Raw genomic sequence first — 24,354 nt, 5'->3', positions numbered from 1 at the left:
CTGTGGACATGGACCACCAGCATGTAGCCCCCAGTGCAGCGGCGCAGCAAGTACCTGAACACACAGCGACCGGGGATCCCATCAGGCAAAAACACGGCCACTGTCCACCGCAGCTTTCAAAGCAGGAAACACCGGAAGTTGCAGAATATTATTAAACAGTAAAATCCATATAAAAGAAATGATCTAAAGACCTGACGGGACTAAACTGTTAGGCTAAAATGACAAATAACAAACCAAGAAATACAAAGCAAAAATGATCAGACCCTAAAAATATGCAGGCTGAAATAAACAAAACATAACAGACCTAAGAATTTATTAAAATCCATATAAAAGAAATGATCTAAAGACCTGACGGGACTAAACTGTTAGGCTAAAATGACAAATAGCAAACCAAGAAATACAAAGCAAAAATGATCAGACCCTAAAAATATGCAGGCTGAAATAAACAAAACATAACAGACCTAAGAATGTAAAAATAAAAGCGAAGATGAATCAAAAAAATATTTAAAAGCTACATTTGAAAAAGTACATCTTGAGTCTGTTCTTCTAAACAATGCTGTTACATTTTTGCCAGCTTTACTCACACCTTTAAAAAAGTAATTTTGTTTTCAGCCCATAGAATACTCTTTGTTGTTCTGTTTTTGCATTTTGCAAAAGTAAAATGAGCCTTTGTTCTTTTTGGTCAGCAGTTGTTTTGGCCATGGATGCCATTTTTGCCGAGTCTCTTCCTTATTGTTGTCATGAACACAGAACTTAACTGAGGCAAGAACTGGAGGCCGCCTCCTAGTTCTTTAGATGTTGTCCTGGGTTCTTCTGTTACCTCCTGGATGAGTCATTGCTGTGCCCTTAATTTTTGTAGGCCGGCCACTCTTGGGAAGGTCCACCACTATTCCATGTTTTCTCTATTTGTGGTAAATGGTTCTCACTGTGGTTTGCTGGAATCATAAAGCTTTAAAAATGTCTTTGTAACCCTTTCCAGACTGATAGATGTAAATTACTTTTTCTTGTCTGTTTTGTATTTCTTTGGCTCTTGGTGTTTTGTTGGAGCTTAAGTGATTGGACAAGGGTAATCAACCTTCGGTGTGGTCAGTGGAATATGAGTCAAAAAATTTCATTAGGAACAGTTAAAGCTATACTCTGCCATTTCTGGTGTCCCCTAATGCTGGAATTCAGCATTACAACAAAGCCTTCGTCACGACGTAGGCTAAATGCTTGTCTGCGCCCCCAACACACACACACACACACATTTATAGCACCATTTCTTAGAATATAAACTACTAAATCTGGTACATGCAATACATCCTACTTGAAATATCTTATAAATATCTTACTTGGTGATCCAAGCAGCAAGGCGACAACCCTTTCAGCCAACATTTTTTTTTTCTTCAGTTCTATATGCTGAGAAAAAGCAATGCCAAGAGAAATCTGTGTTTGTCTAAAATGTTGGTCACTTCTTTGCTAATAATCCTTCAGCTGAACAACGAGTAGGCTTTTTCTTTCTGGTAGGATCCACTTCTGCATTATAATCTTTGATGGTTTTTTTGGGGTTCTCCTCAAACATTGCTTCAATTGCGTTCTCCTTTCTCGATGACTCATTCGACCTGCGCGCTGTCCATAACGGGCATGCCAGTTCCTCTGTAAAGTGCGTAATTTCATTTTAGAGCACCACCAAGTGATCCAGCGTGGGAATGTATAGGATTGTCACTAAATATGAAAATTATAACAAGATATCAGAAGCTGATGGGCTTAATCAAATATTTATTTATTTTTTAAATAGTTGTGGATTAAAGCTTTATCATGATTTTAATAAGGGGGGCTATTACTTTTTCACACAGGGCCAGGTTGCGTTGACTATTTTTTTTCCTTAATAAATAAACTCAACTGTATTTTGTTTGCATTTGTTTGATGTCCTATGTCCTACAATTGTTGTTTGTGTTGGTTTCTTCCTTGGTATTTTGACTGTTATACAGTTGTACAGCATACTGTTTTGGGATATTTGATACTACAGTTCTCAAAATCACTTTTGCTTTTCTCTTCGGGGCAGGGGACACCGACTTTGAGTCAGAGTCAACGTGCACCCTCCGTGGCTGATTCCATGGCAGAGTATTTTGATGCCAGTGAAGTGATCATATGCGAGAGCTCCTCTGAAGCAGACTGTTCAGATGAGTCCGGTCTGAGTGACATCACCACCACAAGCACATCCGAGCCTGAAGAAGGACATGGTTAGTGTTTCCTATCCTTCCCAAGGGAATAATACCTACTATACATACCTGATGTTTTCACTCTTATGTTTTTGAGTATGAATGTTACTCATAGCAGAGAAAATGTTGCTTTGGACAAAGAGGAACGGTCATACACATAAATGAGTTCTAGTTATGTTACCTTATACAAAATGTAGCAGTACTTGAATATTATTAAATGAAATGTAGTGAACAAATCATAGTGGGGTTTAAGGTTACTAAATTCCCAAAGATTGCAGTCATGACTGAGCTCCTCATGAGCAGGAACTAACATGTATTGAGACAAAGACCAAACTATTACAATCTGAAAAATTCTTCAAGGAATGTAGTTAATGAAAATTGTTAATGAAGTTATTTGGCATGAAATTATCACTGTTTCTTCTCTTGACTTTTGCTCATCACAATGGACAATGAGAACCATCCCTGAAGACAGCAGTCAGAAAATCCAGCACATTTTAATGAACAAAATTCTTAAGACTTAGACTTTCACTTTTTTCTTCTTCAGCCAGTGCCGCCCTCAAATACCGAGCCAGTCTAAAGAGTGCGACTGACAAACCCAGACCGGTGTCTGACACAGGTATCACTCGTTGTTAATATGAAGTGTAGTTGCTTGAACCTTTGATCTGAGTCATTTTAAAAATCTGTTTAATGCAGCTAAAGCAGGACAAAACTCTATCATTGCCATTAACTGTTAGTTGTCTGTTTACAAGTATCTGTTTAAAATGAATTATTATTTTTTTAAGTTATGCTTGCAAAAGATTGGACCGTCCATTACAGGACTTGGTGTCTGTTGACACTGGTAGTTCTACAGTATAGAGGCTACAATGGACTCACTTTGAGTATATTATGTTTTGCAAATCTTTTGATTTAAAAAAAATAAAAATAAAAACACTGAAGTCTACGTCACTGTGATCCAGGTCATCGCACTCGTATCCCTGCCCCAGGAACAGACAACAGCCACATTGGCATCATGAACATCCTGTATAACAACATTGGCAAGGATCTTTCGAGGGTCTCTATGCCTGTTGCACTCAATGAACCTCTGTCTTTGCTGCAAAGAATGTCAGAAGAGCTAGAGTACTCTGAGCTGCTTGACATTGCTAATCATACCGATGATCCATATGAGAGAATGGTGAGTCTGGATCCCATAAATCTAAATGAAACACTTTTATTTTCAAAGTTCTCTTACCCCTGGGCTACTAGGTATTTGTTGCGGCGTTCTCTATTTCTGGATATGCGTGGGCATCCTGGAGGTATCGCTACAAACCCTTCAATCCTGTTCTTGGAGAAACATATGAGAGTCACAGAGAAGACAGAGGCTTCCGCTATATGAGCGAGCAGGTACCCTTCCTACTGTAATAGATGAGATTATATAAGCACTGATTTTGATTGTTTTTTGGAAACTATTTAATGCTCTGTTGTCTTCAGGTTAGTCATCATCCACCCATCTCTGCCTGCCATGCAGAGTCTACAAACTTCACCTTCTGGCAAGGTAATGAACTGTGATCAGTGCCAGTTTCTCTCTTGGCTGTAAGGGTATGTAACAATCTGTTTGCATTTGTTTTCTCTAGATCAAAGATGGAAGAACAAGTTTTGGGGGAAGTCAGTGGAGATCCTCTCGAGTGGACCGGTCCATGTTACCTTACCCAGGTGAGATTGTGCTTTCTTGGACATGCATGCCAGCCAAAAATCAGGAAAAGATCAGATTTCTTCACAACCAGCTCGTTAGATAACACCCACACGAAGTTGTAATTCACTGTGCCTTGTTGTTATAAAATTAACATTCACAATGCAAATGCCGTTATGTTGTGCAGTGATGTGTCAGCCGTGAACGATCCAATTCTCTTTGACGTGAACGACGGGAACTGGCTCCATTTGTTGTTTTTTTCTCACCTTTCTGTTAAAGCTACATGTCAAATTGGTCAAGATGTGTGGTGGTGTCTGTCTCTCCACACTAAGCAGAAGGGGGAAGGTGGATGTTACTGACAGATAGCACAGTGAGCACATAAACTGGAGTGAGGGAGAGACATGAGTGCAAGAGAGGCATTGCTATATATTGAGAAAATGCACGTAGCTTAAGGTGGGAAAAAAAATGAACATTAAAACAATGAAAATTTTGACACATTTTGAATAGACTAAGCCCAGTGTCCAGTCTTGAGGAGCCACTTGGAACCCGAAAAGGAAATACCCAACACTGATGTTGTGAATGGTCAATCATTTCCAAGTGTATTATTTAACTGAACCAATTGCATGTAGGTATGGCGATCACTACGAATGGAACAAGGCAGTTACTTGCATTCACAATGTGCTGAGTCAGCAACGCTGGTTGGAGCACTATGGGGAGGTGGTCATCAGAAACAAAGAGAACGATGTTTGCACCTGCAAGATAACGTTTGTCAAGGTCAGGAAAAGAATGCAAACCATTGTCCTGTCTTTTTTAGATGTACAGTACCTTTTCTTTTTGGTTCCACAGTCTCGGTACTGGACCTCCGACAGCAGTAAAAATGGGGTTCAGGGTGTGGTTTTGGACCAGGCTGGAGAGGTTGTCCATCGTTTTGGAGGGTTCTGGCACGAAGGCATCTTCTGTGACACACTGCCGACTCCCAAGTGCATTTGGAAGCCAAGTAGGGTCTAATCCGTGTCTAACGTGCAAAAAGGATTCATCTTGTTGTCCTTTGCTCTGAAATCTTGATTTAAATTTGCTTTTTCAGATGTGCAGCCTGATGACCATTTCCAGTACTATGGATTCTCACGCTATGCCAGGGAGCTAAATGAACTTAAACCTGAATTGAAAGCTGTCCTTCCACCAACAGACACACGTTTTAGACCAGACCAGAGGTGAAGTACTTTATGCCTAGAGCAGACTACAGGATTTTAGCCCTGATATTTTCCCCATTTGCTATTGCGGGCGATTTCTCAGATCGATTCTGACATATTTTGTGGAGAACAACAAAATGTCTTGTAGTGTGACGACATCCACAACAATTTGGCCCTACGATAGCCAAAATGACAGCGCACATTGATGTCGACCAGTAGGATTGGCAGATTTCCTCCTGTGCTTCCCGTTGTCAACAAAGGCTACTTGGTCGCCGTTCTCAGCATTTATTCACACACAAACCAATGTTTACCGAAGCTTGAGAGCATGATACGACAGAACGTCGGCATGTTTACGTACAAATGTTAGTGCTAGCAGTAGCTTGCTAGGCTACGTAACGTTTTGTTGCCTGCTTGCGAGCCGTGTTGTATTAAGTATGTGAACATAGCTCAAGCAATCCTTTAATGGACAGCCCAAAACATCCTCTCACGAGGACCACGTGATGCCGCACATTTTTTCCCCAACATTCCCACGGCGATGCATTGTTTGACAACTTGTCGCCATGGTAACGGTTGTATCTGGCTGCGATGAAAGGTGACACGTTTTCTGGTCATGCCTGCCCAACAGTCTGTGATTTGACAAGATGAAGCCCAGTAATTGTAAAAGACGGGATACGGCAGTATCGGAATACTTTTTTTTTTTTTTTTTTTTTTTTTTTTTTTTTTTTTTTTTTTTTTTTTTTTTTTTGTCCTGTTCGACTGTTGGGTCAAGCAGAATGGAAAATCTGTATCCCTCTTATGCCCGAACAGTTTTTTCTTCCCTCTCCCCAGAACTTCATCCAGCTCTTCCGGGGGGGATCAGTGGAGTTTTTAAGCTTCCGCTGTGGTTTCTTAGTATTATAATTGAGGTTTATTAGGAATCAGACTTGATTACTCGAACAGAACAAAGTTTCGAGAAGGGAGAGAGAAACAAAGACAAAGCATTAATTGTAAACAGGATTAGAGAAATCATTACATTATCTACAACAATGAAATGTTAAATTAGTGTTGCATGGGGCTGTAGTGCTACACCTTGTGAGGGAAGGACAGGACAAGATGGGACAGGAGAAGCAGCATTGTAGGACAAGGGTCGGGAACCCGGCTGTACAACTGAAGTGTGGTGGGATTTTGTAAATTATAAAAGTCTACAGGATGAGAGTATAAGTGAGGGGATGCACAAGCGATTTGCATATGCATGAGTTATTTGTCGCAGTAAGTCCGTGACCCCCTTATCGTGGTGGAGGGGTTTGTGTGTCCCAATAATCCTAGGAGCTAAGTTGTCTGGGGCTTATGCCCATGGCAGGGTCACCCATGGCAAACAGGTCCTAGGTGAGGGACCAGACAAACCCCGGCTCAAAGACCTCTTATGATGACGACAAAAAATGGACTCAGGTTTCCCTTGCCTGGACGTGGGTCACCGGGGCCCCCCTCTGGAGCCAGGCCTGGAGGTGGGGCTTGAAGGCGAGTGCCAAAAGGGTAACGTGGGTCCACCTTCCCGTGGGCTCACCACCTGTGGGAGGGGCCATAGGGGTCGGGTGCAGTGCAAGCTGGGCAGTGGCCGAAGGCGGGGACCTTGGTGATCCGATCCCGGGCTACAGAAGCTGGCTCTAGGGATATGGAATGTCACCTCTCTGGCAGGGAAGGAGCCCGAGCTGGTGTGTGAGGTCAAGAAGTTCCGACTAGATATAGTCGGACTCTCCTCCATGCACAGCTTGGGCTCTGGTACCTGTCCTCTCCCACGGTGAGAGGCGCCGAGCACCAAACAGCAGTTCAGAGTAACAACCCTTTTCAGAGTCCTTGGAGGGGGTGTTTGAGAGCGCTCCCGGTGGGGACTCCATCGTTCTGCTGGGGGACTTCAATGCTCACGTGGGCAATGACAGTGAGACCTGGAAGGGCGTGATTGTAAGGAATGCCCCCCCCGATCAGAACCCGAGAGGTGTTCTGTTATTGGAGTTCTTTGCTCATCACGGATTGTCCATAACGAACACCATGTTCAAGCATAAGGGTGTCCACACGTGCACTTGGCACCAGGACACCCTAGGTCGCAGTTCGATGATCGACTTTGTGGTCGTGTCATCGGACTTGCGGCCGCATGTCTTGGACACTCGGGTGAAGAGAGGGGCGGAGCTGTCAAATGATCATAACACGGTGGTGATTTGGCTCCGATGGTGGGGGAGATGCCAGTCCGACGTGACAGGCCCAAACGTATTGTGAGGGTCTGCTGGGAACGTCTGGCGGACTCCCATGTCAGAAGGAGTTTTAACTCCCACCTCCGACAGAACTTTGCTCATGTTCTGTGGGAGGCGGGGGACATCGAGTCAGAGTTGGACCATGTTCCGCGCCTCCATTGCTGAGGCGGCTGACCGTAGCTGTGGCCGTAAGGTGGTTGGTGCCTGTCGTGGCGGCAGTCCCCGAACCCGTTGGTGATGTATGCCGTCAAGCTGAAGGAGGAGTCCTAATTGGCCTTTTTGGCCTGTGGGAGTCCTGAGGCAGCTTATGGGTACTGGCTGGCCAAGCGGGATGCAGCTTTGGTGGTCGCTGAAGCAAAAACTCGGGCATAGGAGGAGTTCGGTGAGGCCATGGAGTAAGACTTCCTGACGGCTTCGAGGAAATTCTGGTCCACCATCCGGCGTCTCAGGAGGGGGAAGCAGTGCACCATCAACACTGCTTATAGTGGGGATGGGGCGCTGCTGACCTCGACTCGGGACATTGTGAGCCGGTGGGGAGAATACTTCGAAGACCTCCTCAATTCCACCGACACGCCTTCCATGAGGAAGCAGAGTCTGGGTTCTCTGAGGTGGGCTCTCCTATCTCTGGGGTTGAGGTCACCGAGGTGGTTCAAAAGCTCCTCGGTGGCAAGGCCCCGGGGGTGGATGAGATTCGCCTGGAGTTCCTCGAGGCTCTGGATGTTGTAGGGCTGTCCTGGTTAACACGCCTCTGCAACATCGCATGGACATCGGGGACAGTGCCTCTGAATTGGCAGACTGGGGTGGTGGGCCCCCTTTTTAAGCAGGGGGACCGGAGGGTGTGTTCCAACTACAGGGGGATCACACTCCTCAGCCTCCGTGGTAAGGTCTATTCAATGGTGCTGGAGAGGGTCCGTCGGTAATTTGAATCTCAGATTCAGGAGGAGCAGTGTGGTTTTCGTCCTGGCCGTGGAACAGTGGACCAGCTCTACACCCTTGGCAGGGTCCTCGAGGGTGCTTGGGAGTTCACCCAAGCAGTCTACATGTGTTTTGTGGACTTGGAGAAGGTGTTCGACCGTGTCCCTCGGGGGGGGTCCTGCGGGAGTATGGGGTACCGAACCCCTGATACGGGCTGTTCGGTCCCTGTACGACCGAAGTCAGAGTTTGATCCGCATATCCGGCAGTAAGTCGGATGCGTTTCCGGTGAGGGTTGGACTCCGCCAAGGCAGCCCTTTATCACTGATTCTGTTCATAACTTTTATGGACACAATTTCTAGGTGCAGCCGAGGCGTAGAGGAGGTCCGGTTTGGTCGCCTCAGTATTGCATCTCTTCTTTTTGCAGATGTGGTTCTGTTGGCTTCATCAAGCCGTCAACTCCAACTCTCACTGGAGCAGTTCGCAGCAGAGTGTGAAGCGGCTGGGATGAGAATCAGTACCTCTAAATCTGAGACCATGGTTCTCAGTCGAAAAATGGTGGTGTGCCCTCTCCAGGTCGGGGATGAGAGGGGATGTGCTCTCTCCAGGTCGGGGATGAGAACTCCTCCACTTGGGGGAGATGCCCCAAGTGGAGGAGTTCAAGTATGTTGGGTTCTTCCCTCACTCGTGAACAAGAATTGAACAGGAGATCGACAGGCGGATCGGTGCAGCGTCTGCAGTGATGCATACTTTGTATCGATCCGTTGTGGTAAAGAAGGAGCTAAACCAAAAGGTTGAAAGTCTCGATTTACCGGTCGATCTACGTTCCTACCCTCACCTAGGGTCACGAGCTGTGGGTCGTGACCGAAAGAACAAGATCCAGGATACAAGCGGCCGAAAAGAGTTTCCTCCGCAGGGTGTCCGGGCTCTCCCTTAGAGAGGGTGAGAAGCTCGGTCATCCGGAAGATGGCAGAGTAGAGCCGCTGCTCCTCCACATCGAGAGGAGCCAGATGAGGTGGCTTGGGCATTTGATTTGGACGCCTCCCCGGTGAGGTGTTCCGGGCACGTCCCACCGGGAGGAGACCCCGGGAACGACCCAGGACACGCTGGAGAGACTACATCCTTCGGCTGGCCTGGGAACGCCTCGGGATCCCCCCGGAAGAGCTGGATGAAGTTCTGGGGAGAGGGAAGACTGGGTGTCCCTGCTAAAGCTACTGCCCCGGTGACCCGACCTCGGATAAGCGGTAGAAAATGGATGGATGGAAGTGTGTGACCCCACACCCAGTTGAAGTGTCCTTGGGGGGGGGTGTGCCTGCGGTTACATGCAAGGGACACCGTTTTACATGCACAAAGACTGACAGAAGTGTAATTGCTGTGGCCGCACCGCGGAGGTTGTGGACCCCACACAATCAATCGAGGGGCGAGAGTAGCCCGGTGGACGGGACGCATCCCTCACCGAGGGACCCAGGGCGGTCCGCTGGCCCCACCGAGGCGCCCCAACAACTGGCCACCCAGTGGGAGCCGTAGGGACCCAATGCCCCCCCATATGTCGAGATATGGCAAGATTTTATGGCAATTGTCTGACAGTGCAATCGTGAAATACCAAATTTGTCTTGAAGTCTGATCCAGTCATTGGTTAATTCCCACATTCCATGTGCATGTGCTCGAGGACCACACCTTTTTAAACACTGAAAACTGATTCTGTAGTCGAGGACGGAAGTGACATTTCAAATGGCAATGGTGGAATAAAGGGCTGCTGTTGCTTGTGTGCCACTGAAGATAGAGCTCATTTAGAACCAACTACTGACCACGTTTACAGAGAGCCAAATGACAATTACGAAGGGTTTGGTGCATGCACGTAAAAATTTTTTGAGGTTGAGTACCTCCAAAAAGGTTAAGAACTGGATTAAGGGTTATATTTCATATGCTGTGACCATGTTTAAAAACCTGTATGTATTATTGTATTGCAAAAAAATGACTGAGCTGTGTTATAGCAAGTTACGTCAAAGTGCCTGTTAGAAAAGTTTACCGAACTTGACGCTACAAATGCGCCTTTAAAACCCCTTCTACTGTAATGACCCCACAGTTGTGTGGTGTGTGAAATGGTGTTAAGCGTTTGAAAAGTTCCAAGAATCCGTAGGGCGTTGAATGTGTAAAGGCTGAGTCCTGATTTGTGATTGGATGAGAAAGCCAGGGTGGTGTGACTATAACTAGAATGGTGACTCTGTCTAATGGAACGCAACAGATGGTTATTGCGCACAGTTCTGTTTTTTTATGTAATTTCTTTCAAAAACAAACAATGGCACACTATGAAATGCTGATTTTCACCTGTAAATAGGACAAACTTGTCAGGTCATGCGTTTCAAGCCAGTCTCACTCTCAATACCAACTCAGTCCAGTCTTTCATAAGTTTTAGCCAAGTAAGTCACAAGTCCTAAAATTGGTGACTTGTGTGACACGAGTCCCGTACCTCATCTACTTGGTGTTTTTCAATCGTTTTTGGAGGTCTGTTTTAAAGGGGATCAAACAATCCAATGTTATCTGTGCGAGAAACCTTTTTAAAGAAAAATAAAAACTAAAATTGGAATGAAAACACGTGCCACATGATACATTTCTACTTTACGTGTTGGTGGTAATGTGCATGACAAGATTCCAAATTCTGCAAGCTTTTTTCCATCACTGCTCCAACTGTTGGATATGGTTGCTAAATGCCCCATTTGTCCCTCATGCAATAGTAATGCCAGAAACGAGGGGGAATAAGTGTAATAGGTTCTCCATTGGCCCATGCTTGTAAGTATTTGTATTAAAATGCAAGTATAATTTTGTCAATCTTTTCTATCAGGCTCTTAGAGGAGGGAAAGGTAGCAGAGGCGGATAAAAAGAAGGATGAGGTCGAGGAGAAACAGAGGGAGAGGAGGAAGGAGATGGCCAAGCAAGGGAAGGAGCACATCGTAAAGTTCTTCAGGTGAGAAGACCTTTTTGAGCCAGCAAACTGCTACTTTAAACTTTTCACTTCAGTCTATGGTCTTTCCTCTGTATAATGCAGTTAATGTTAGAATTGCGTGGTTGCTAACTAGTACTTTTCTGTTTTCAGGAAAGAAATCGATGAGGCTGGCCGAGAGAAGTGGCTATACAATGGAAACTACTGGAATCTCCGTAAAGAACCAGGGTTTGCTCATACTGAGAATCTAGACCTGTGGTAGAACATACATTTGGCTTAGTTATCAGCTTTATGAACTGGATGAAATTCACAACTCTTTTTGTAAAAATAGCTTTACACCCACCTAAAGTATACATGAATATACGATAGAACGCTGCTACTGTCAGGATGGAGAGGCTGAGGAAGTTTGAAAGCATACATGAACCTCTGTTTTTGGTTTTTGTTTTTGACCACAAGGGATGAAGTGCCATCTGTAGAACAAATGAAGACATTTTTAATCAAGTCTGATGTTTAAACCCCACCTTGCCGCCTACCTCCTTAGAGCACTGAAATTTCCTTGATTCCAAAGTTTACGTTTCATACCATTTTAGTATTTTAGGTAAAAAAATAATTTGTGGGTAAAAATTTTTATTTTCTATAAATGTTTGAATTAAGATGTCTAGCCAAAATTATTTACCAGTATATTTCATTTAACATCTTTTGTCCAATCAAGTCCTAAATATTAAAAAAAATCCTATTTCCTGTCATTTTTATTTTTGGGCTAGGTGTGTGGGAAGTTTTACACGTGCACTAGGGCTGTCTTACTTTTCTTCCAGTGGGTCATACTGGATTTGTTAAATACTAGTTGCACATTCGATTTTAACATTGTCACAAAGGTCCCTTGTAAATGTAGCACTATTCCTTGCTGTTCTCACTCACTTCAAAGATTAATATCCAAATTGATGATTTGAGATGTGAGAATATAATCTCTTAGACCTTCAGATTTTCACTTGTATTTTTAAATTACGTTTCAGTCATAGCTTGTAAAGGACAATACTGTTAAACGCAGTCACATTTTCTTCTGACTCTTTAGCTTGTAATGAAATGTTTGATCATCAGCTGTATTTTACGTCTTGATTTTAATGAATTAAATGAATCTCTATTCCATCTCAAGCTCCACAATTGATTCATTTAGGGTCATTATTGTTACTTTTAAAGTCTTTGAATCTTAATTGATAAAGGTGGGAATTTATGTATACATCAGAAGTACAATTGTTTTTTAATGCAGACAAACAGAATTTTTGGAGGTGAAAAAGCAATATAAAGTAGCTAGAAGTGAAATTATTTTTTTTTTTTTTGCTTAATTTTACGCAGTGACTTTAATTTGTAGCTGTTTTTAAAAAGTAATTATTTTGATTTATTAAAATGTACAAAAGATCAAAGGAAATGCCCAGTAAGAAGATAAGACTAATGGAGGGTTCTTGTTTACTACATGTGAATCAGATTGCTAAATACTCTTAGTACATATTGGACATACGTTAATATGGAAGCCTGGGGTTGCAAAGAGACACAAAACCACAGTTAACATTTTTGGAAACTTTCTGTGAGAATTTTTGTTTTGGAATTTGGTAAATAATAGTTCAGTAATAAAGAGACACTTTCCATAACAATGTACAGGTGATGATCACGATAATCAGAAATTGACTGGAAGTTTGGCACAATTGAAACACTCGTATGGAAAAATGAACATTGTTTTATAAGGACACATCCTACAGTATTTGTGAGCAGAACTCCCAAACAATTTTATTTAGCAACAACAAAACAATCCTAAAACATTTGCAATGATTCCCGCATACAGGCTTTGGGTTACTGCTGTATTCAGTTACCTACGGCGGTGGTGACTGATGCTGTGCATTTCCAGGATCATAGGAGAGATTTGTATCCCTGTATTGTAAAGCAGAATACTTGCACCGCTTTTTAAGAATAAAACTCAATTAAAAATAAGTGGTAGGCTTCAGATGTCACATTATAGCAAGAGATTTTGCAAATAAAATGTTTCAATTAAAAAGCTACAAGTAGCGGGGACTGTGAAATTCATACCTTATGGCTGGATATTACCGTACAAGCAATTACATTTTTTCCACATCCTTTAATTTGGTTGTTTTATCCAGCAATAGTTTTTTTTGACCCAAATGTTTCCAACGAAATTTAACTTCCTTGTAAGCTAATGTGCCACTCTTTCAGATTTTGAATTCTGCAAGTGAAGCCAAGGTGTTCAAAGAGACCATGCACTAGTAGTGCTTAATTTAAGGGCACAGTTATCAGCAGCTTGAACTTGTTACAGGAGGAGAGGGACACGGTAAATCAGCGAATTGCTCAAGTATACAAAGAACATGACCGGATGCAAATATTTAACACAAGCTACAGTCGGTGTTTTATGAAATAAATTCACAAAGGAACAAATGCAAGTAAAGAATGTGTAGCTTGATTTTCTATAACTACAGTACTGTAGTTAAAAGCATCATTGCAAAGAATTCTGGGAGGCAGCAGGATCTGCCGGCCCTACTTCCCATAATGTTTTGGGCTGCCGACACTGCCAGAACCGTCAGTGTGATGCACAGTGTCTGATGCTATAGTCAGGAAATCAATTGTCTGTAGCACGTCGGCATGGGTTGACATGTCACTCAAGCAGAGGACAGCTGCCTTTCAAAGGTATGTGCTCGTGCAGAAGGTGTGGATAGTGGCCTCGAGTAGACAAATAGAAAATCTGCACCTCTAAAGTATCACTTAATGACATTGAATTGCAGATATTTAACTTTTTAATTTATGTAAATGGTAGACTCGTTGCTATTTTGTCTATTGTGGGGGTTTACTGGAATGCATCCCCTGCGATAGACGAGGGATTACTGTCATGTTTTAGTCTCAGACGACGTACAGTACCAAGATGGTGGCTGTTGTGCACATGCACAGTGTGGAGAGAGGTAGTCAGAGACCCCTGGCAGTCACTTTGAGTCACTACTATTTCAGTCATGAATGAATCCGGAACTGCACACGCACAGTATCCTGACACATGATAGATAATGAATTATTTAGTACTTTATAAAGGGTAGCTTCATAAAATGCAATGCTAATGAAACAAAGATGATTTGTTGAGTGTTAGCACACATTTATTCATTGTTGTGACAAAGTACATAATTGCACACTGTAATGTTTTTATAATTGTGATGGCATCAGTCAATAATTTGAAAATGAAGTCACTCAGGTTTCTCTATTCTAACCGTATCGACCGCATTTCTCAACAATTTGCTAAATACTAACCTAAAGACTTGAAGCCAATGATTTGTATTATTGTGAACATTTAACTAAACTCAGCACAAAGACAAGTTGGTCATGTTCAAAATAAAATCTAACTATACAGGTATTGCATGAAGAACAATAGTATATGTTCAGTAATAGGATATGGCCACAAATACCACTGTGAAATGACCTCTACTTCTGCCCAAATAGGTAAATTTAGTTTTAACCAAGGCATTTCCATTAACACCAGAAAGTGGATTTTTTTTTATTTTATTTAAAAAAAAAAAAAATAATTTCTTCTTCTCTCCTTCCTTTCAAACAGATATTGGCAGACTCATTGCACATATGTATTTATAGCTTATTTGCTTTGGTGCCATTTGGTTGCTGGCCCATGTACTGGTTAATATTGCCCGAACCAGTTTCTCTCCCCCCCCCAATAAAAATTCTGTTTATAAAGACAAAAAGCTGTTATCTTCATATTCCACTTGGAAGAGCACTCGTGGAGCTTCGCTCTTCACCCATAAAGGCAAGAGTGAGAAGTTTTTTTTGGTGGCATACAGTATAAAATAATGTGTGTGTGACCTTGGTGAACAAAACGAAATAAATCAAAAGGAGAGATTTTCAATCAGAAAATAAAACCTACGAAGAAGCCTGTGTAGAATTTGCAGTAAAAAGGTTGCTGGTTTGATTTTAGAGTCTGGATAAAAAGACCTGTTCAAAGTATGTAAACTCAAAGACTATGCACTATTGCTGTCAGTCTGTAAACTTGCCAAACAAAAAAAGGTCTAATTGGAAATGGTGTTCATTAGGAGAGTCAGATCTTGCTGTTCTCCAAGTGCGAGTCGATATGTCTAATGAGGGCATCATCCGGGTAACCAGTTGGGAAGGTCAGCTGACAGAGAGGACAGCTTCGCACAGCACTCTCGTCTGACTCCATCCATAACTGCAGGTAGAGGAAGATGTCAACTTCAAAAATATTGAACTTCAACCCCAAAATAACAAAATTAGATCAACGTTCAATTAAAACATAAACCTAATGCATGCCATAACCCATTTTACAGCTTCATTAAATTGTGACTGGAAGTGTTACCAATTCCTTTTTACAAGGTTCTTTACTCGCAACAAAAATGTTCAGCCAAATTTCATGACTGTTAGCAGTTGTGACTATATCATATAGTTGATTAAAATAAAAATTATTTAATTGAAATTTGTTTTAAGTATCTCTACTCAACCAAAACTTGGGAACTACCATCTCTATTATTTCCTTGAGGCTTCACACTGGAGACATCTGCTGTTTGAGAGAGAGAGAGAGAAAAGGGGAGAGATACTGGTTTGTACTCACATTGATGGAGGGCCATGACTGAGCATGTTCAGTGCTCATGTAGGCAGGCAGATGGCAGGAGAGTGTGGTGGGACCCTCAGGGGCTGAGAGAGATGGAATTTGGCCAGGTTTACTCTGAGACAAGAACAAGGGGTGGAGTGTCTTTTCCCTAAGTGTTCGAGGAGGACTGGTGGCTGCTGAGAGATAAGTGCCTATATCCTGCAAAAGTAAACACTGTTAATTCTTCCATGCTTTAAAAACAATAGGGAGCCACAAAGCTTCACTTTCAGTGACTATCACCTCTTCATCGTCTGATGAGTGTGGGGGTGTCACCAGCGGAGAGGGCTCTGGTCGATCATCCAGGTGACAGAAGTGATGTACCTAGACAAAACGGGCATCACAGAAGAATTAACAATGAAGACTATGAATCAAGTATAGGTTAACTGCCCTGCACTTCAGTTAAAACTCTCAGCTACACCTCAGTAGTCAAAGGGAAGCCCAGATCCACCGCACGATGACGAGGACTACTGCTCAGACTGCTCCCCCCATTTCTCTCTGATCTCACTCTTCGTTCCCCACCAGCTCCATGAGCCGATGCGGGTCTGACCAGTCCCACCAAAGGGGTCCGGAGATGGGATTTGGATTGTCCATAGGTGTGCGTCTCCCCATAAAGGGACCTGGGCTTGGGCAGGGTGGATACTGGATCTCTCATGAGGCGAGGTGGTTGTATCTGGATAGCTGATGGGTCAGAAACCTAGGACAGACAATTTTAAACAATCAAAAAGTGAAACCACCTTATGTTCCATAACATCCAGTAATACTAGGTGCTAATTTACCTCAGAGTAACTACGGCGACCCTGGAACTTTGCTCGAAGGTTTCTGCTGGTTTGCTGATGAGAGTAAGAGGCAGGGCCATTCTGCAGGGGAAGTGGGGGAGAGGGCAGCAGCCTCTCAAGGATTAGGGAAGAACACTGGGGTGGGGTGGGGGAGAGACACTGAGGAGCAGAGGGAGGATGACAAACTGGAAAGTGGGAGAATATACACAGGCAATAAACAAAACAATGCTTTATCATGTGTTGGTCAAGAAAAATACATCGACTAGAACTGCTTTGTGGGGCTCAGTGGTTAAAAAGAATTAACCTAAGATTGTTGACCAACTGAAAATGACCAACGCATCCGATATATATACTGAACAAAAATATAAACGCAGCACTTGTTTTTGCTCCCATTTTTTTTGTGCAATCGACTCAAAGATCTAAAACTTTTTCAAAGATAAAAATCAGTACACGTATGAAAGAGTACATTCTTAAGCCTTTGTACCAATCCCCATTTTCCAGTAATATTACAGGAAATATTGCAGATTGGGTTTTTACATTGAGCAAAATATAGACGCAACACTTTTGTTTTTGCTCACATTTTTCGTGAGGTGGACTCAAAGATCTAAAACTTTTTCTACATACACAAAAGGCCATTTCCTGCAAATATTGTTCACAAATCTGTCTAAATCTGTTAGTGAGCATTTCTCCTTTGTTGAGAATCCATCCCACCTCACAGGTGTGGCATATCAAGATGCTAATTAAACAGCATGATTATTGCACGGGTGTGCCTTAGGCTGCCCACAATAAAAGGCCTCTCTGAAATGTGCAGTTTTGCTTTATTGTGGGGGACTAGGGGATCAGAAAACTTTCAGTATCTAGTGTGACCACCATTTGCCTCACTCAGTGCAACACATCTTCTCATAGGGTTGATCAGGTTATTGATTGTGGCCTGTGGAATGTTAGTCCACTCCTTCAATGGCTGTGCGAAGTTAATGGATATTGGCAGGAATTGGAATACGCTGCCGTATATGCCGATCCAGAGCATCCCAAACATGCTCAATAGGTGACATGTCCGGGGAGTATGCTGGCCATGCAAGAACTGGGATGTTTTCAGCTTCCAGGAATTGTGTACAGATCCTTGCAACATGGGGCCATGCATTATCATGCTGCAACATGAGGTGATGGGCGTGGATGAATGGCACAACAATGGGCCTCAGGATCTCGTCATAGTATCTCTGTGGATTAAAAATGCCATCAATACCTGTGTTCATTGCCCATACCATAACCCTAGCGCCGCCATGGGCCACTTGATCCACAATGTTGACATCAACCGCTCACCCACACGACGCCACACACACTGTCTGCCATCTGCCCTGAACAGTGAAAACAGGGATTCATCAGTGAAGAGAACACCTTTCCAACGTGCCAGATGCCATCGACTGTGAGCATTCGCCCACTCAAGTCGGTTACAACTGCGAACTGCAGTCAGATCGAGACACCGATGAGGACGACGAACATGCAGATGAGCTTCCCTCAGACGGTTTCTGACAGTTTGCAGAAATTATTTGGTGATGCAAACCGATTGTTGCAGCAGCTGTCCGGGTGGCTGGTCTCAGACTATCTTGGAGATGAACATGCTGGATGTAGAGGTCCTGGGCTGGTGTGGTTAAACGTGGTCTGCGGTTGTGAGGCCGGTTGGATGTACTGCCAAATTGTATGAAACTCCTTTGGAGACGGCTTATGATGGAGAAGTGGACATTCCTGCAGTCCGCTTGCCAATAGCACGCTCCCTCAGAACATGCGACAGCTGTGGCATTATGATGTGTGATAAAACTGCACATTTCAGAGTGGCCTTTGATTTTGGCCAGCCAATGGCACACCTGTGCAATAAACATGCTGTCTAATCAGCATCTTGATATGCCACACCTGTGAGGTGGGATGGATTATCTCGACAAAGGAGAAACGCTCACTAACACAGATTTAGACAGATTTGTGAACAATGTTTGAGGGAAATAGCCTTTTGTGTATGTAGAAAAAGTTTTAGATCTTGGAGTGCAGCTCACAAAAAAACGGGAGCAAAAACAAAAGTGTTGCGTATATATTTTTGTTCAGTGTAAAAACCCAATCTGTAATAATACTGGAAAATGGGGATTGGTACAAAGGCTTAATGTACTCATTCATACGTGTACTGATTTTTATCTTTGATTTCTGCCAATCTAAACCCTTTTTCAAGCATCTGGTTTTAGATATCACTGATAATCAACGGTGTACTTTTGTGGATTGCAGTGGTAGGCACCTACTGGGCTCCTGTGGGATTTGACGCAGAAGGTTGCTTTGTTCCACAGCCAATTTTCGGATTTGACCCAACTCTTCTGTGAGCTCAGTGTAGGCCAATGCAAGGTTAACTCTGAAACAGAACAAGATACTGACCCAAAATACTCAGGCGTTCCGATGGTAAGGTGACAAATCCAGAACTTACTGTTCATCCCCAGCTTTCTTGATCCATTCTACATCACAGTGCTCACAGTGTGGGGCCAACTCCTGTTTCAGAGAGATAACAAGAGGACTGTATAATTCTTCATCAGTTTGTATGTATTATAGCACAATCATCCTCGACTGACATTTGGTGGGGTAAACTGGATTTGATGGTCTCCTTATTATGACAATACTGTAATTTTAGGTTAGGTTAATAAACCACTTTGTAACCTATAGATGATGGAGTAAAACCAATAATTCATAATCTGAAGGGGCACAGTGAGAAGTCATTTAGTTTATTTTTTTTGGGGGGTCTATACTAAATGGAGACCCTTAATTGCATGAAGGTATGCATGTGAGTGAGTGGTTGTTTATTTATGTGCCCTGCAATTGGCTGGCGACCAGTTCAGCATGCCCGCGACCATAGTGAGGATAAGCGGTACAGAACATGAATGAATGACTATACTAAATGTTAAATATCCAGACAGACACTTATAGGCTCCTCCTACTCTAACTCCCTCATACTGTATGTCCATGGATTCTATTGTGGCAGTTGACAGTCCTTATTTATTTATTTTTCTTCACCTTCCTTTTAAATTATCATTTTGTCAAGAACGGGTGTGAAACAACATGTGAACCAAGAACACGCAAAATCTGAAAGTCGAGCCATTAGCACAACAGACTGATTTCCAGGTTTATACACACACATTCACTATCATCGGAGCTATACATAGAAGAATTGTGGCTGCAAATACTAAAGCAGCACCCATTCTGTGCCTGACCAAGACTAAAGATTGTCTCCCAGTGCTTGCTGATGTACTGGGCTAGGATCATGCAGTTGAATTTTCTCCAGTCCAAAACGTTGCTCCCTCAGGAATGAACAGAGGCTGCACAGCATACTATCTCCAAATGTGGTGAGCCCCCAGAACACAAATCAAGGATCAAGAAGTCACAGAAAGCCTAGGGAACTTATTCAATTCTTTAATGCTGTTTGGAGAGGGCAGAGCAGCTCTGAGGTCTGCAATATTACATTCTGCACATTTAAATGTAATTAAAGGAATGACAGCCACAATTATTTGTACATTTTGTTTTTAATATGGAAGACAACAGTTAGGCCTGCAGCACTCTCCACTATTCTCTCAAACTTGGACAAGACCATTGTTTAAAAAAAAAAAAAGACAGTTGGCGACTCACCCTCGTACTTTGAGCGATTATATAGCCTATACAGTATGGACACCCTGAACAGTGACACTCTGTAGGTGTTTGATGCTGCACATACAATGTATTGTACTGACTGTACTTAACTGCGCATACTGTGCGACAGTTCAGTTGGGTTCGGCCGCATCGCTCGGTGTGCGGAGTCTCTACACCTGAGCACCCTATAACCAGAATCCCTGATAAGTGTGTTAGTATTTTAGAACACAAGCAACGAAAACGACAGACTGAGAGCCATTTAATACATTTTAATTTTTAGGTCATTTACCTAATCATCTTCTACCCACAACTGCGGTCATATGAATATTTAATTCATTTGTAAATTACACGTAATTCACTGTATTACAAACCTTTTATTCACATTGCTGTGAATATCACTCCTCAGGGTGTATATATATATATATATATATATATATATATATATATAAAAAAGCCTGACCAGTTCTAAAAGTTTCTTGCAGCCTGTCTTCATCCTCAGGCCTACCTCTTTGCGTCTCTGCACCTCTTGGAGCTGGGCTACTTCCTTCTGCAGTCTCTGAAGCTCAGCTCTCAGCACCTTCTCTCTCTGACATGCTCCTTCCGCCTGCTGCAGTGCTCCCTCCAACTCTGCTTCTAGACGCTGCAGCTTTATGTCTGAGAGAGCATCCAGACTGCGGGAGCTCTGCAGCGTTGGCAAGCGGCCCTCTTTCAACATCACACAGATAAAACGGTAAGTATGGATTACATCTCCTCCTATGGTAATAATAATCAGTGGGAAAGTTTTTGTCATATGGCCAGACATGATTTAATAATTGTTTAAGCACCTGCAGTTTATATTTATGATAACCTTTGGCCCACGTCACCCATGGTACAATAGGTAATATGTATCTAGCATCAATGCTGCATGCAATATTGAGAGCTCATTGAGTCGCTGTATGCTCTTGCTAGTAACTTACCTCTGGGCACAACCAGGCTGGCATGTGCTTGACCTTGATGTGCATCTTTGTTACAGCGTTGAGTGTTGAGTTTTTGAAAGGAAGTTTCTTTTTGTCTGAGAGCTGACTCCAGACTGCAGATTCGCTCCATATTTTGCTCTGCTAGAGTGGTCTAAAATATAAAATAGAGGATGTTGAAGTAGTACCCAGACTGAGAAGAGCCACACAAAAAAGAGTATACATTATGGATTTGTTAACCATCTTGTCAAGATCTCTCTGGACATTGCTTTTCTCTAAGTGAATCTTGTTATAGTCTTGAATTATGTCCTCTAACTGCTCCTCTCTGTCCTTGCTCTTCTGGAGCTGAGAGAGAGAGAGAGAGAGAGAGAGAGAGAGAGAGAGAGAGAGAGAGAGAGAGAGAGAGAGAGAGAGAGAGAGAGAGAGAGAGAGAATATATTAGGGGTTCTCAAATTGTTGGGATCCCCATAGGGAGAATTATATATACAACCCCAATTCAAATGAAGTTGGGACATTGTGTTAAACATAAATAAAAACAGAATACAATTATTTTCAATCATGTTCAACCTATATTTAATTTAATACACAACAAAGACAATATATTTAATGTTCAAACTGATAAATTTTATTGTTCTTAGCAAATAATTAACAACTTAGAATTTTATGGCTGCAACACGTTCCAAAAAAGCTGGGACACGTTGCAAAAAAGACTGAGAAAGTTGAAGAATGCTCATCAAACACCTGTTAGGAACATCCCACAGGTGAACAGGCAAATTGGCAACAGGTGGGTGCCATGATTGGGTATAAAAGGAGCCTCCCTGAATTGCTCAGTCTTTCACAAACAAAGATGTGGCGAGGTTCACCTCTTTGTGAACAAATGCGTGAGAAAATAGACTAACAGTTTAATGACAATGGTCCTCAACGTACAATTGCAAGGAATTTAGGGATTTCATCATGTACGGTCCATAATCAAAACGTTCAGAGAATCTGGAGAAATCACTGCATGTAAGCAGCAAGGCCGAAAACCAACATTGAATGCCCGTGACCTTCGACCCCAAAGGGCGGCACTGCATCAAAAACCGACATCAATGTGTAAAGGATATGGCATGAACATTTCAGAAAACCAATGTCAGTAAATATAGTTCGGCGCTACATCCGTAAATGCAACTTGCAACTCTACAATGCAAAGCAAAATCGATTTAACAAGACCACCCATCTAAAATGGACTGCTGCAAAGTGGAAAAAGTGTTCTGTGATCTGACGAGTCCACATTTTGAATTGTTTTTGGAAATTGTGGACGTCGTGTCCTCTGGGCCAAAGAGGAAAAGAACCATCCGGACTGTTATGTACGCAAAGTTCAAAAGCCAGCATCTGTGATGGTATGGGGCTGTGTTCGTGCCAATGGAATGGGTAACTTACACATCTGTGAAGGCACCATTCATGCTGAAAGGTACACACAGGTTTTGTAGAAACATATGCTGCCATCCAACCAACGTCTTTTTCATGGAGGCCCCTGCTTATTTCAGCAAGACAATACAAACCACGTTCTACATGTGTTACAACAGTGTGTCTTCGTAGTAAATGAGTACGGGTACTAGACTGGCCTTGGCCTGCCTGCAGTCCAGACCCGTCTTCCATTTGAAAATGTGTGGCGCATTATGAAGCGTAAAATACGACAAGGGAGACCCCGGACTGTTGAACAGCTGAAGCTGTACTTCAAGCAAGAATGGGAAAGAATTCCACCTTCAAACCGTCAACAATTAGTGTCCTCAGTTCTCAAATGCTATTTGAGATTCTCACAGCAACGTCAACACCAACTCGTCTGTCATGGAGAACACTAGCTCCCGCGCTGAGCAACTGCTGAAGGGAAAAAAGGCACATTTGTCGACTTTGAAAGACTATTTACTTGACTCAACAGCGATACAGGCCAGTGTCCTCCTCTCAATCGGCAAGAAATTGTCAATTACACGACTTGCTTCGCCAAGAGATCACCGAACTCAAAAACAGCTTTGAGTTCACACAGTAACAGGTCAAGGAGCTAAGATTAGATAATGCTGTGCTCCGAACAAACATGTCAACATCAGCGGAATTACAAACTCTCAGATTGGAACATAAACCATGCTGGACATTCAATCACGAGGCATGCGCGACGATCTAATTTCTGTTTCATTCTTTCAATTTTTTGCTTAGACAAACAGAACAAATTCACGCATGCCACCAGCATGAATTCTCACTCCTTTCCGTCTGTTTTCCTGCTCTGCTTGTTCCCACCCACGCTAAACGTACAATTCTCGCAAAACTCTACTTCCCGGATTCCATCTTCACCGGGCAGACCACGACTTGGAATCATCGGGCAAAACAAAAGGCGGCGGGATATGCTTCTATAGCAATGAAAAATGGTGTACGGACGTCACGTAGCTCAGCACATACTGCAGCCCGCATTTAGAGTCGCTGTGTTTGACCTGGAAGTCATTCTCCTTGCCTCATGAGTTCGCATCATTCATTCTCGCTGGTGTTTAAATTCCGCCTCAATCTAACACGAACGCCACACTGCTAATGTTCGCCGAACAAGTAAACGAAATTGGGGGAGAGAAAAAAAACACCCCGATTCACTCATTATTCTCTGGGACTTTAACAAAGCTAAACTCAACCACGAACTCCCTAAATACAAGCAGCACATCGACTGTCCAACCAGGGGAAATAACATTTTAGACTACTGCTATACTAGGCTAAATAACACATACCTTGCCATGCCTCGTGCAGCACTGGGCTTGTCTGATCACTGCTTAATTCACTTAATACCAACATACAGGAAATAACTTAAATGCGTGAAGCCTACAGTGAAAAAGTGGACCAATGAAGCTGTTTAGACTGCACAGACTGGAGTGTCTTTGAAAATTCAGTTGGCAGTCTAGATGAATATACATCCTATATTAGTTTCTGTGAAGATGTGTGTGTACCAACAAAGTCATTTCGCACATTCAATAACAAGCCGTGGTTCACTGCCAAACTTAAGCAACTTCGTCTAGCTAAGGAGGGTGCATATCAGAGCGGGGACAGGACCCTGTATAAACGCACTAGAAACCAACTGACTAAAGAAATTAACATTGCAAAGATAAACTATGCAGCAAAGTTGGAAAAACAGTTTAGTGCTAACGACTCTAAATCAGATGAGAATCAGC

The 24,354-nt window shown here is 42.9% G+C and overlaps 2 protein-coding genes across 8 annotated transcripts in view; one reads left to right on the top strand and one right to left on the bottom strand.

The window, feature by feature from the left end:
- The window catches only part of LOC133415203 (oxysterol-binding protein-related protein 7-like), a 45,724-nt gene extending 33,443 nt beyond the window's left edge, over positions 1 to 12,281 (top strand). For all 4 annotated transcript variants that reach the window (XM_061701085.1, XM_061701086.1, XM_061701084.1 and 1 more), the window contains 11 exons: positions 2,045 to 2,222; positions 2,746 to 2,817; positions 3,158 to 3,372; positions 3,444 to 3,581; positions 3,669 to 3,732; positions 3,812 to 3,890; positions 4,497 to 4,641; positions 4,714 to 4,864; positions 4,952 to 5,078; positions 11,037 to 11,159; positions 11,289 to 12,281. In XM_061701085.1, coding sequence (XP_061557069.1) covers positions 2,045 to 2,222; positions 2,746 to 2,817; positions 3,158 to 3,372; positions 3,444 to 3,581; positions 3,669 to 3,732; positions 3,812 to 3,890; positions 4,497 to 4,641; positions 4,714 to 4,864; positions 4,952 to 5,078; positions 11,037 to 11,159; positions 11,289 to 11,397 — 1,401 coding nt within the window. In that variant the 3' untranslated portion in view covers positions 11,398 to 12,281. The remainder of the gene's footprint in view (positions 1 to 2,044; positions 2,223 to 2,745; positions 2,818 to 3,157; positions 3,373 to 3,443; positions 3,582 to 3,668; positions 3,733 to 3,811; positions 3,891 to 4,496; positions 4,642 to 4,713; positions 4,865 to 4,951; positions 5,079 to 11,036; positions 11,160 to 11,288) is intronic.
- A 1,987-nt stretch (positions 12,282 to 14,268) lies between these two features.
- LOC133415338 (TANK-binding kinase 1-binding protein 1-like) overlaps positions 14,269 to 24,354 on the bottom strand; it is a 35,198-nt gene continuing 25,112 nt past the window's right edge. For 3 of the 4 annotated variants that reach the window (XM_061701313.1, XM_061701314.1, XM_061701316.1), the window contains 10 exons: positions 21,413 to 21,517; positions 21,176 to 21,326; positions 20,725 to 20,924; positions 19,030 to 19,091; positions 18,851 to 18,957; positions 16,569 to 16,753; positions 16,211 to 16,486; positions 16,033 to 16,113; positions 15,754 to 15,951; positions 14,269 to 15,354 (listed from right to left, as the gene is read on the bottom strand). In XM_061701313.1, the coding sequence (XP_061557297.1) occupies positions 15,226 to 15,354; positions 15,754 to 15,951; positions 16,033 to 16,113; positions 16,211 to 16,486; positions 16,569 to 16,753; positions 18,851 to 18,957; positions 19,030 to 19,091; positions 20,725 to 20,924; positions 21,176 to 21,326; positions 21,413 to 21,517 (1,494 nt within the window). In that variant the 3' untranslated portion in view covers positions 14,269 to 15,225. The remainder of the gene's footprint in view (positions 15,355 to 15,753; positions 15,952 to 16,032; positions 16,114 to 16,210; positions 16,487 to 16,568; positions 16,754 to 18,850; positions 18,958 to 19,029; positions 19,092 to 20,724; positions 20,925 to 21,175; positions 21,327 to 21,412; positions 21,518 to 24,354) is intronic. The other variant, XM_061701317.1, reaches the window with a different exon arrangement.

This window comes from Phycodurus eques, chromosome 16 (genome assembly GCF_024500275.1).
Source record: "Phycodurus eques isolate BA_2022a chromosome 16, UOR_Pequ_1.1, whole genome shotgun sequence".
Taxonomy (NCBI): Eukaryota; Metazoa; Chordata; class Actinopteri; order Syngnathiformes; family Syngnathidae; genus Phycodurus; species Phycodurus eques.
This window is presented reverse-complemented; position numbering and strand designations above follow the sequence as displayed.